Raw genomic sequence first — 13,764 nt, 5'->3', positions numbered from 1 at the left:
GTAATGAAGCTGTGTACTTTGTCCGCCACTGCTATTAAAAACTAACTTCAGTTAAAAGCAAAAGCACTTTGTCTAAAAATATCTATTTTATTTTGAAGTATCTTCTTCACTTCCGCTAGCTTAACTGTGCACCGGTGTATGTTGTCACTGTGCTGCCCCAGTGGGAGAACATTGCTACATGAATTAGCTTTTTTCAGTACACAGCACATGTTTTCATGTCGGTCAAAGTTTCCGCTGGTGCTCTGGATGTCAGATAACTAGCCTACTAACTAAGGTAACTGAAATGTTTATTTAATCAGATTTAAAGTTGATTTAAAGACGGCTAACATTGAGCTAAATTAGCTCTGAGCTCTGGGTTTGCAATTCATAAAAGCACTTCATCACGATTCTCGAGTCTTTCCATCATAAACACTGTGTATTAAATCGTTATTATTACAGTTTATCTAATCAGATGGACTTTAAATTAAACAGTATAACTTATTTCAGTAGTAACATCATTTTTACAGTCTGTGATCACAGCATTTACCTCCTATTTTACTCTGTCCCTCCTTACTAAGGTATATATCTAGATCTTTCATCAATCTTCTCCATAAACAGATCCTAAATATAACATTGATGTATAAGAAAGAAACAGATCAAATTTAACAGATGTATGGCTACAATACCATAATTGATGGTAAAAGTATAAACAGGAGGAGCAGCTGACTGAAGGGGGTTAATATTAACATTGACAGCCATAATCAACCATAATGTTGTTGTGTGACTAGACAGAAGAAAGGCACTTGACAGGAGGCCACTCAATTCATCCATCTACATATTCTTTTTTAAATCATCCATCTCTTCCTCAGGTATCGTGAGGGTTTCATGCTGTCCACTCCTGCGCCCCTCTGTGCAAAGTGTCAGTATGGATGAAGAAACCCTCGAGGCGGCCATCTCTACTTATGGTGCTCAGCTGCAGCAGGTGGAGACGGCTCTGTCAGCTGGCCTTGACCCCTCCCAGGAGGCAGACCTGCTCCAACTAAAAGAGGACCTTTGTCAGCTAATAGAGCTCACCGAGGCCAGCCTTGTGTCGGTGAAAAAGAGCCAGCTTCTGGCTAGACTGGAGGGCAGCGCTGGACTGCAGTTAAACACATCAGAGGCAGCAGCTGACCCAAACAATGCAAATGGTAACGTGGGGGATGAGTTTTCTGCTTTCTATGCTGAACTAGGGGAGTCCTCGGGTGTCAGCTCTGATACCAGGCTAGGGGATAATGTAGAGGATGGTTTAGAAGAAGGGGAGGAGGAGGAGGAGGAAGAAGAAGATGAACTCAGTGGGACCAAAGTAAGAGCCCCCTACCGGACAAAGTGGGGGACTCTGGAGTATCATAATGCCATGGTGGTGGGGGCAGAACCAACAGATGGAGGAGAGGCACAAGTCAGAGTGCTCTACTTGCACCCCACCCAGAGGTCAATGAAACCCTGTCCGTTCTACCTGGAGGACAGATGTCGCTTTATGGAGGATTGTAGGTAAAGTACCACTTTTATTTTCATGTGTTCACTCACAGCTGTTAAGGTTTGTTGTGGATTTACTTGTCGATATCTGCTCCTCTTTTAACACCATATATCATCCAGTGTGTGTCACACATTCTCCACATGATCAAGCTCTGATGACAGAAAACAGTCTCATAATAACTGTATTTTCTGTACACCTTTTTTCTTATTACTTCTCAATGTCACCCTGCTGACATTATAACCCTGAAAGATTTCACATTTATGGAACAGTGGAGGGTTTAATTAAAGTGTTTCAAGATTTTGACTCTGAAAAGAATGAATAACGATGGATTGTGTTTTATTGCACAAAATTTGCTTCAAAAATTCTGAAATTAGTTTAATCACTCAATTATTATCACTTTAATCTGCTTGGATCTGACTTCTATCTACACACTGTCCTTTATCCTTTTAAAGGTTTTCCCATGGTGAAGTGGTGTTTGTGTCAGAGCTCAGAGACTTCCTTGAGACTGACCTCAGTAATCTTGAAGCAGGCTCGTCCTGCTTGGCTCGACATGAGGATGGCATCTGGTGCCCGGCCAAAATCCGAGGTACTCCATTAACAGGATGAGTTTTTGACTGTATTTTACTGTAAACCCTGACAGGCTCGGCAGTAAATTCACACCAAGGTTGACTGAACTTCAATTGTGTCACCTTGCTAAAATATAACAGATGCTGAAAATATTTAGAAGTCATGCTAACATTTTTCCACACTGTGACCACAACAACCAGGACAACAGTAGTTAAAGTTCCTCATGTGACTTTGAATGTCTTGTGGACCTGGTTTCTATCTCTATGTAGAAATGGACAGTGGTTTTTACACTGTGAAGTTTGACTCCCTGCTACTGAAAGAAGTTGTGGTCGAGGCCGACTGCATTATCCCGCCTCTGAGAGAAGACGACCCATTGTCTTCTGACTCTGATCCTGAGGACACAAGAGACGGGGATGACCTGGGGTTTGCAAAAGGTGTGTGTAACTAAATGTTCTGCATTTACCCTTTAATCAAAATGTGAGTTTGACTTTAAAATCTTGATAAAAGTACAGCATGACTTTAATGTTTTTTTCTTAAAGCTGTAAATATGAGCTTCCTTTATTTCATTGACTTGGGTTTTATTTCCAAGTAAAGACTTTAATATTCAGATGTATATGACAGATGTTTGATGAAAAATAACTGACTGCTTCTTCTTCAATTTTCTCTTTTTAACCATCAGTTGTTGATACTGCTGTTGAAGCCACAGAATCATTAAACAGTGCAGTTTTTGGTGGCTGGGAGGCTCATACGAGAGGCATCGGATCCAAGCTTATGCTGAAAATGGGATATGAGTACGGGAAAGGTAAGAGCACATGCACAGAATCAAACGCTGTATAGGTTCTGAAATAACTTCCACTGCGTGCACAATCATTAGGCACGTGAGTATTTTTGTGAATATGTTAAAAACTATGTTAACAGTCTTTTTCAAATTTGTCAAGAAGTCAGATAGTGAATATATTTCTTCAACTGTGTGGTTAAAATGATGCTTTTCAAATTACGTTGGCTGTATTTTTAAATAAATGCAGAATCTGCAGAAATGAGCATGCCAAATTATTATGCAAGTTGGTGATTAGAGCATATAACTTGTGAAAATTAAGAACTAGGCACCATTTTAAATGTTCTGTTGATTGAAAATAATAATATTTACTACAACTGTATTAAAAACTTCAACAAAAACAACCTTTTTCTTTACATTTGTATACAAAATTAAACTGTTAATGTCTTTGAAACATTTCAAATCTAAAGTGTTTCGCAAATGTCCGATATAACCTCCTTTTCTTTCAGTGAGGGTCAGAGGTCATCGGTAAACTGATTTAGTGAGGTTTCTGATGACTTCTCTGCTGACTCTGTGAGCTGTACCTTGTATGGCTTTCCAAAGAGGCTCTTTTGAGCTGTATTTCTTGCCTTAACTGTAAATTATCTCCTTTATTATTGACCACAAGTTCTCAGTCGGGTTGAGATCGGGTGAGAAGGCATGCCTGTTCATGAGGCGATCCTCTTCTGTATTTTCCTGCATGGAGGAAAAGACATTCAGCTAAAGTGAAAAAGATGCTAGTGTTCATGCATGAGCACAATGCACCATCACATGCCTCATGTTATTCCCAGGACAGGATGGTATCTCAGGGCTTTAAAGAGGATCGCCTCATGAACTGGCCTGCCTGCTCACCTGATTTCAACCTGACTGAGAACTTGTGGTCAATACTGAAGAAGATAATTTACAGTAATGGCAAGAAATACAGCTCAAATGAGCATCTTTGGAAAGCCATACAAGGTACAGCTCACAGAGTCAGCAGAGAAGTCATCAGAAACCTCACTAAATCAGTTTACCAGTGAGCTCTGACCCTCACTGAAAGAAAAGGAGGTTATATTGGACATTTGAGAAACACTTTAGATTTGAAATGTTTCAAAGACATTAACAGTTTAATTTTGTATACAAATTTAAAGAAAAAGGTTGTTTTTGGTGAAGTTTTTAATACAGTTGTAGTAAATATTACTTTCACTCAATAGAACGTTTAAAATGGTGCCTTGTTTTTAATTTTTACAAGTCATATGCTCTTATCACCAACTTGCATAATAATTTGGTACGCTCATTTCTGCAGATTGTGCATTTATTTAAATGTTTCACTGTTATTTGATAGAGGCAAAATTATATCACATCAGTATTAATCATCTTGGTCATATCTATTCTAAAGACTTTGAGACAAACGTTTGTTCTTGTTGGCTCCTAGCAGTAAAATCTAGATTTGAAGTTCACCAGGGCTTCATGTTTCCCCAGTGTTAGTATGCGTTTACTTAGTGGTTCCACCAACTACACCTGAAGTTTTTGTATTTCAATCTGCGGAGTAAACTTTGGAACAGACTCAATATGGAGCTACAATGATGCCAAATCATATTCAAGTTCAAGAATAAGTATAAAGAAAAGATTTTCACCAGGTACAGGGAGGAAAAAATGTGATGATAACCATGAAGGGTTCGCTTTAATTGTTGGTGTAATTACTAAGATCAGTTATGAAGGTTTGTTTTGTGAGAATGCATTCATATAGCGAAAGGTTTCAGTGCTTGCTGATCGAATTGATTTTGTCCTCTTTTTTAAAAAAAGTTTATTTCTTATTTTTACTTGTAGTTTTTTTTCTATTTTACTTTACATGTTTAAAATAAAGACATCAAATGAAAAAATAAATTACAAAACTATGCACAACTGATTTACTGAATGCTTCAACCCTGCCCAAGTCTGAAAAATGGCCTCTGACTTTTGATGATCTCGGGATTTTGCAGGGCAGATTATGCTTGAAGGCAAAGTTTAAATTAGAACAGCTTGAGTACAACAGCAAAAGACAATACATTCCCTTAACACTGGAATCACAGCTCTTTTGGTTTTATTAGACACATATAAACAGCTACTGGTCCTCCTCTGAAATAAAAATGAACACTAGAAGAAATTGGAGGAAAGTGTACATAATGATCCGCTATCACATCACTAATATGCTGAAACATCCTTACAACGAGGGGATTAAATCCAATTTAAAGTTTAAATCAATGACGACAAAAGATGCAATAAATTCAACAAGCAGTCATTTAATTACCAATGGGGGTGTAATATGTTGACAAGACACTAGAGGGCAACAAACGTTGCATGCTTCTCCAACTAAATAATCAGGACAGGGATAAACACTCTAAGAAAATTAAGTCTAACTGTTTTGGGATTGAAATTTTGAAATCACATTTTTATTTGTTAGTTCCCTGGCAATAAATATCCCCATGTTATTTTTAGGAACATATTTGACACTCCTGTAACAAGCAGTATTTTAGATATTGTAACTGATTAAAAATTAATGAGAAACTTGTCAGAATCTCTGCAGATGTTCAAAATCAGATGCACTATGTCCCTTCTCCTCACTCATTTCTTATTTTTGTTTTCAGGCTTAGGGAAGAAGCAGGAGGGTCGAGTAGAGCCAGTCATGGCTGTTGTCCTGCCCAAAGGTAAGTCTCTGGACGAGTGTGTCGAGCTCACCCAGAGACGAAACCGAAGCAGGATCAACAATGAGGACGGCACACAAACAGGCCGCAAGAAGCGACGGAGAAAACGTCGGGTTGCAGCAGAAGGCAAGAAAAATGTCTTTGACTTTCTCAATCATCAGTTAGGAGGAAGGAGCACTGAAGCTGCAGAGGGGGGAGCTGCTGCACCATCAGCAGCAGCGACTGGGGTGGAGGCTTACAGAGGAGGGAAAAGCACCAAGCGGAATCTGAATGTGAGGCTGTTCAAGGCTGCTGAAAGGGTGTCCCAGACCAAGAGGGAGATCCAGAAACTGACTGAGTCACTGGGTAGACAAACAGGGAAGTAAGTACCGAGCTCTGCACCAATCATTCTTCAGCTGTACATCTCTATTTGTCTAATCTGACTTCTGTGAATACATCCTCAGCTCAGCATCTGTTATCTTCTCCATGGAGCATACAGACTCATTAGCAATCACAGAATAACATGTACATACTCACACTGACACACATGCACTGCTCCCAGTGAGATAATTTATTGTAAAACATGAGCACACGAGTTGCTGTGGCGTGCTTGTCAACCAAAACGGTCATTAATTTATATTCAGGAACGAGAAGGCTGGTGGGAGTTGTGTAAAAATGTTAATAAGGTGTGAAGATTCATGCTGTAGACACATTTCTGTGGACATCTTATTCCAGAAATGTGAAGCTGAAAGTAAGTTGCGTCTCCTGTCTTTCTCCACCTCCTAATCTCTTTGTTGTTTGTGTATGCAAAGGGACACATCCATAGCAAAGCAGCTGGAGGAGAGGCTGTCAGCAGCTCGCCGGCTGCTGGCCCAGCAGAAAGCCCAGGAGCTGTCCATCCAGAGAGAGCACAGGAAGGCTGACACACACAAGAAGATGACTGAGTTCTGAGTTGTGTTCTCTCAAAGACTTGTAGGATGAAGGGAAGCTCTGTTCGCATCGAGTGAACTTTTGTCCCTTGCCTGTTGTCAGTTAGTTGCCACACTGTTTTTTAAAAGACACTTTTTAGCATTATTTCTCACCCATCATGGATTTCAGCTGACGACAGCGCCCACGTTTGCACAAAAACTGATCTGTTCCACCTTTTTTTAAGGACTGAGTTTTTTTTTATGTAATGTTTGTTTGATTTCAAGTGTTTCAAACTTATTTGTCATTCTAATCAAAATTTTGTCTCAGTGTATTTATCTTGAACAGAACTAAAAAAAACTTTGTTTTCGGAGAACTGGGCCTGCAGTGTGTTTCCTTTCTAACAACCTTCAGCGGATACTAAACAGTGGTGTATTGTGTAGTAGGTAAGGGCACACTATTTGTAATCATTGTTCTCTATTTATTCACCAACAAGCAAATACAGGGACTGAACTTGTGGAGAACAGAACACTCACAGGGTTTCTGTTGTGTTCATACTTTCAGATTTTCCACATGACAAATCCCAGAGACAAAGAAAAAGTAAATCTCATGAAGTGCAGCAAATGCAAAAACAAACCTTGCCGTATCTCCCTCAATTTTCCCAACACTGTCCTCCAAGGGGAGATGTCTCACCTAAAAAAATAAACTACCTTATCACAGTATTTCCTAAAAACACAGTACCCACATGCCAAAACTTAAAGGGAACAGAAAAGGTGCCCACAGAAACGCCTTTCAGCCACCGTCAAAATGAAAGTTTGCTTCATCCATGTACAGCTCTTTCCAAATGTACAATACTCTGTACATAATTTAGTGAAACATCTTCACACTGCTACACCTTTGTCTCCCCACAGCCGAACTTGACTGTAAAAAAGCAGCGTACAGAATTTTTAATGTGTTCTTTGTGGGACTTGTCTCAGAGAGCTTTTCTGTAATTCTGTCCAGAGGCTGCTCCAGTGATGAGTTCAGTAGTATACCTGGCTTCTGACTGATTTTGAAATTACATCCCCAGGAGTTAGGAGACCTTTAGAAACTGTTTAAAGTGAAGCACCTCCAATCGCCCACGCGTCTTACCGGCTCATGCACAAGGTCTTTGAAGCTTTGACCATAACCTCTCTATTAAATAATGAATCGTAGAGCAGCTTGTCTGCTCGTTGATCGGACACACATTGTCTGTGGGCGGTAACTGGGCTGTGTCTACCCTTCAGATTCTCAAGTAAAGGTTGAAGTCGAGTTGTTAGGCAGCTATAGATGAAGGCTTCAACCTTTTATGTTGCCTTTTTATGACAAATTTCACTCTGAATGCGATATAGCATGATAAGGGGGCATAATGAAACTAGAATTATTGCCTCTTGGTTGAATGCGTCCGACAGCGAGTCAATTTTCAGGCCTTTAATGTTTCTTAGGGAATGACCGCATAACCGCGATGAGTACAGAAAATATATCCTTTGTCGTGTCCATCTCTAAATATCTGAAAGAATCTGTTTCTCTTTAACTAAAAGGAACATGCAGGCCTCCATTAAACAGAAGAAGAGTCCCTGGTTCAGTCATCAACAGGTTGACATCTTAACAGGTATGCAAGACTATGAGTAAAGAGAGATTTCCTCTGCTCCATTGCTGAGAAAGTTTTCTTGGATGAACAATAATTTCTTGAAATTTCCTCCAGGAGCTGCTGAAGTGTGGTGTTCACATGATGTGAGGTTGTACAGGGGAGAAACTAACAACACTTGATTTTTTAAAAGTACCATTTCCAGATCTTGAGCTGCTGCTAATGATACAACACAATTTCTGTCAATTGTTTTTACATTTTCTTCTGCAAAATTCCTTCAAATAAAAGCAAACAGAGAGCATACAGAGCATTTCAGACTTAATACTACAGTCATGGCCAAAAGTTTTGAGAATGACACAAATATTACATTTTCACAAAGTCTGCTGCTTCAGGGTTTTTAGGTGTTTTTGTCAGATGTTTCTATGGTATAATGAAATACAATTAGAAGCATTTCATAAGTATCAAAAGCTTTTATTGAGAATTACACAGAATTCATGCAATAAGTCAATATTTGCAGTGTTGACCCTTCTTTTTCAAGACCTCTGCAATTCTCCGTGGCATGCTGTCAATCAACTTCTGGACCAAATCCTGACTGATGGCAGTCCATTCTTGCATAATCAATGCTTGGAGTTTGTCAGAATTTGTGGGTTTTTGATTGTCCACCCGCCTCTTGAGGATTGACCACAAGTTCTCAATGGGATTAAGATCTGGGGAGTCTCCTGGCCAAGGGCCCAAAATCTTAATGTTTTGTTCCCCGAGCCATTTTGTTATGACTTTTGCTTTATGGCAAGGTGCTCCATCATGCTGGAAAAGGCATTCTTCATCACCAAACTGCCCTTGGATGGTTGGGAGAAGTTGCTCTCGGAGGACGTTCTGGTACCATTCTTTATTCATGGCTGTGTTTTTAGGCAAGATTGTGAGAGAGCCCACTCCCTTGACCGAAAAGCAACCCCACACATGAATGATCTCAGGATGCTTCACTGTTGGCAAGAGACAGGACTGATGGTAGCGCTCACCTCGTCTTCTACGAACAAGCCTTCCTCCAGATGCCCCAAACAATCGAAAAAGGGGATTCATCAGAGAAAATGACTTTACCTTAGTCCTCAGCAGTCCAGTCCCTGTACCTTCTGCAGAATATCAGTCTGTCCCTGATGTTTTTACTGGAGAGAAGTGGCTTCTTTGCTGCCCTCCTTGACACCAGGCCTTCCTCCAAAAGTCTTCGCCTCACTGTGTGTGCAGATGCACTCACACCTGCCTGCTGCCATTCCTGAGCAAGCTCTGCACTGGTGGTGGCCCGATCCCGCAGCTGTAACACCTTCAGGAGATGGTCCTGGCGCTTGCTGGACTTTCTTGGGCACCCTGGAGCCTGTTTGGCAACAATTGAACCTCTCTCCTTGAAGTTCTTGATAATTGGATAGACGGTTGACTGAGGTGCAATCTTACTCGCTGCTATAAACTTCCCTGTTAGGCCCTTTTTGTGCAATGCAATGATGGCTGCACGTGTTTCCTTGCAGGTAACCATGGCTAACAGATGAGGAACAATGGTGTCATGCACCATCTTCCTTTTAAAGTGTCCAGTCACTCAATCATGACAGATTGATTGCCAGCCTTGTCCTCATCAACACCCACACCTGTGTTAATGTGTGTGACACCTGTGTGTCATTGAAATGTTAGCTGGTCCTTTTGTGGCAGGGCTGAAATGCAGTGGAAATGTGTTTTTGGTGATAAAGTTCATTTTCAAGGCAAAGAGGGACTTTGCAATTAATTGCAGTTGAGCTGATCACTCCTCATAACATTCTGGAGTATATGCAAATTGCCATTATAAAAACTGAAACAGCAGACTTTGTGAAAATGAATAGTTGTGTCATTCTCAAAACTTTTGGCCATGACTGTACTACTGAGGGAAGGTAAGGGGAATGCCATGGAGCAACTTCTGTAGCCTAGTAACTGCAAGCGCCGGTGAGAAGTGACATTAAGGTTGTGGGTACTTCCAGCACAAAAAATGCCAGTGGTGGAGACAGGCCCTTATTTGTAATCCATAAGCTCTACACCAGAAGGTCAAAACAAATGGCTGTCTCGCTGGAGGTCAGACAAAAGCCACTGGGCCAGAGATAGCGATGTCACGGTGAAGGTGACCTTTTGACCCCTTCAGTTCAGAACATTATCCCTTTATCGATCCATCCTATTGAACACCTCCTCTTGTGAAATTGCCATTTTTAGTATGAATCTTTGAGTTATGGACGTTGCTGTTTAGAGATTACATTAATCTTGACCTTTGACCATCCAGCTCCAACCTGTTTATCCAATAATCCAACACATATGTGCAAGGTGCAATCTAGTTCCCTCTGGGTGCTGCAGACATATTGCATATATGAAAATAGGATGAATGTGAGGCCACAGACAACGTGACCTTTGCCCACCAAAACTGAACACTTCAATCTTGAGTTAAAGTTGACGTTTGTGCCGAATTTGAAGATACTCCTGTGTATTTCTGCTGAGTTAACAGTTTCACAAGAAATGGGGCAGACGGATGTTCATAGACATAATGCTTTAGCCGGGGATGTTGCAGAGGTACACACACAAAAAACAACTTTTCTGCTGCCTCTGCTAAACTTTTATATAAATGCTTTCCGGAAGAACCGGGCCAGCTGAAATATGTTGAAAGTTAGACAGACCCTGAGTCCATGAAAGATAGCTGGAAAACCAGTGACCATCAGCAAGTCACTGCGTCTGTGTTGTCCCTCAGGGGAAAGAGATAGTAAATACTCCATGATGAAGCTCTCAGAGCAGCAGGGAGATACAGTACACTTTATCAGCCATCCTCAAAGTCTCTGGGAAGAGTCTGGTAGAGCGGAGGGCAGCAGCACGTGAACCCCTGACTCTGTAGCCCGAGGGGAGCCCCACTCGTGCTCTGATCTGTTGAGTGGCAGCATTTTGAGATTGCCGGTGACTGGAGGGATCACACTGAATTTGCTGATCGTTGGGGAAAAAATGGCAAGATGCAGTGTGTGTGTTCATTTAATAGGATCCCTGGAGGGTCTGTGCTTCACGCTTTACCCCATTTATGAGCCTCAGGTCTCAGAGGGTATTGCTGCCCAGCCAGGAGCAGATATAACAACCTGGTGTGGGCTTTCTGGGCTGTTGTAAACATTCTCAGCCGTCTGTATGCGCTGCACACAACCCGCAGACCTGAGACGTCTGTCTCATGGATGGATCCAGACTGGCCTATTAGGGCAGTTTTCGCCCCTAATCGGCACTTATCTGGGCCCGGCTTAAGTGATTAAGGAGCTGTGATGGGGAAATTGATTGGGAGGCCACCTTGACAGATGTTTTATTTAGGAATTTATGCTAAGCTATCAGCTAAAGGCCGCTTCATGTCAGTCTACGAATGTTTGTTTGTTTTCTAATATTATATTACCTCAGAAATGTACAGTCTAATATAAATAGCTGAGAGCTTCTTCTGATAAAAAATGATGAATCACCACATTTGTTCCGCTATTTATTATTTCAATATTACCTTAGCCATACAGATATTGAATATCTGAGCCTCATACAAATACCAAGGGGTAAATTCAGTAATTTAGCAATATCACTGATGATGCAGCAAATTGAGACTGAATAGAAGCACCCCTTTGTCATGTGGATGTGCATTGATTTTGCACTGATGTGAGGGCAAAGTGGATGTGCTGACCATTGTTCAGCTGTGATGCTCTGCTACATTTGCTGCAGATAGTAGTCAACAACACTCTCATCACCAAGTTCTCTCAAGTTGCCCATGCATATAACTATTTGTTGAACCTGTTTCTGTAATACCCTAAGCATTGTTTATAGCATTAAATGTTATGTAAAATAATTTCAGGTATTGGTATGCACCAGAAAACCTATGCAGATACCAATATCCTGTGGTAGCCCTGTGATTGGCCAAGATTGGTTGTCAAAACAAGTCTACCAATGTTTTGTTTGGGCTCTATATGACAGCTAATCTCACAAAAAACATGAGGTCTTGTTCTCAAGAGAGACCTGGAATAAAAACACCATCACAGTTATTTAGTTTTAAAGACTAAGTCATCGGTATACTTCATAATAATACGCCAAAAGCATGATACAGCTTGTGAGCAGGAGCAGGAGCAGGGGCAGGTCAAGGGGGTGGCCATGGGGACCCATGAAATGTTATATACCACCCCAGGTCTTACCCAAATCTCCTCAGCTATGATTGGCTATTTGCCCTGTCAGAGATGAGACTTGTATTAAAATCAGTTAGTTGTTCTGTATTGAAAAAAGCAAATAGTAGCTTTCTTTGCATTTCTTGTCATTTCAATATTTCCTTTTGTTAGTACTACAAGTTGTAATTTAATCAAAGGGTTTTTTTATCCTTAAAGATTTAGGCTAAGTACCTTTCCATATAGCTTTACTATACTTTTTAAAGCAAAAAAAAATAATGCACACGAATATGACATCAATTGGAGTTATGATATGCAATTAAATATGAGTGTTGCAGAAATACCACCCCTGCATAATTTGTTACCCCAGTTTGGCCATCCCAGCCCAAAAACGTCTAATAACATAATAATAATAAAGTTTATTTATATAGCACTTATTAAACCAGACGTTACAAAGTGCTTTACATCATGAAAACCTGACAATAAGGAACACAACAAGGAAGACATATTGAACGAGCAAGACATACTGAATAAAAGAAGAAGAAGTTAAAAGAAACAGTTAAAGAAAAACTACTAAAAAGAAATAAAAAGAAGGTTGAATAAACGAGCACCTGCTTGGAAGGTAAGCTGTAAATAATTTGGTCCTGTCATACACCTTCATGGACTACACAGCCTCATGTTGCAGTGTTCTTCATACATATACATATTAGATACCTGTCAAGGAGGAGGAAGGATAATATCTTTCTGTATCTTCTTTTTAATCCTTTCAAATCCAACAATTCTCTCCATCTGTTCAATGACCAACCAAGGTCAACTTCTGTTTTCCTCTGTGCTGAATCACTCTCTCCTGATCTTTTTCTCTTTACTGATCCTGCCCTACCATCAGCAACAGCCATATAAATATAACATCAAAAATAACACTTCGGTGTAGGAGAAACAAAAATCTCCTCCTTGCTCCTTTTTAATTTGCTGGTATTCAAGTAACTGTATTTTTTCACATTATTGTCACTGAGGCTGAGACCTGATGACAGGCATTGATCCATCCATCTATTATCTGTACCGCTGATAGAGTTCGGATCATGGGAGTGGGAGGCTAGAGCCAAACTAAGCTGCCATTGGGTCACTATTGGCTAATATATAAATACTTACCACCACACACTAACACCTACGCACCTCACACTAACACCTACGTACAATTTAAAGTCATCAATTAACCTAACCAGCATGTTTAGGACTGTGGGAGGAAGCTGGAGGACCCAGCATGCACAGGGAAGACATGCAAACTCCAAACAGAAAGACCCCAGCCAACGTCTGAACCAGGAACCTTTTTGTTGTGAGAATGCAGTATTAATCAGTGCACCACCTTGCATCCATGACGACAGGTATTATGTAGGCTGTAATTAGCCCAGATGCTCTTGTTTGCTACAGTAGAATCATTATTATTGTAACCAGGATACTGTTAGCAGCATTAGATCAGGTTCACCGTCTCACAAGCTTATGATTTATTAAATTCTAACACCTCTCTTTGTCTAAATGAATTATCAAAGCCCAGGTGTATGTATCTGAAAGACAATCAC

The 13,764-nt window shown here is 40.5% G+C and overlaps 1 protein-coding gene and 1 long non-coding RNA gene across 2 annotated transcripts; both read left to right on the top strand.

Moving 5' to 3' along the window:
- Window positions 1-112: 112 nt before the first annotated feature.
- On the top strand, window positions 113-6,797 carry zgpat (zinc finger, CCCH-type with G patch domain). The gene is made up of 7 exons (XM_034696679.1): window positions 113-274; window positions 849-1,506; window positions 1,945-2,078; window positions 2,329-2,493; window positions 2,739-2,861; window positions 5,480-5,897; window positions 6,328-6,797. Exons 2-7 carry the CDS (start codon window positions 905-907, stop codon window positions 6,464-6,466), a joined length of 1,581 nt encoding a protein of 526 aa, XP_034552570.1. The 5' UTR covers window positions 113-274; window positions 849-904; the 3' UTR covers window positions 6,467-6,797.
- Window positions 6,798-7,662: 865 nt separating this feature from the next.
- LOC117822111 lies at window positions 7,663-8,330 on the top strand. The gene is made up of 2 exons (XR_004633127.1): window positions 7,663-8,051; window positions 8,145-8,330. It is a non-coding gene; the product is annotated as an uncharacterized LOC117822111 (long non-coding RNA).
- Window positions 8,331-13,764: the final 5,434 nt, after the last annotated feature.

Source organism: Notolabrus celidotus, chromosome 11 (genome assembly GCF_009762535.1).
Source record: "Notolabrus celidotus isolate fNotCel1 chromosome 11, fNotCel1.pri, whole genome shotgun sequence".
Taxonomy (NCBI): Eukaryota; Metazoa; Chordata; class Actinopteri; order Labriformes; family Labridae; genus Notolabrus; species Notolabrus celidotus.
Note: the sequence above shows the minus strand (reverse complement) of the source record. Positions and strands in the feature narration are given on the sequence as shown.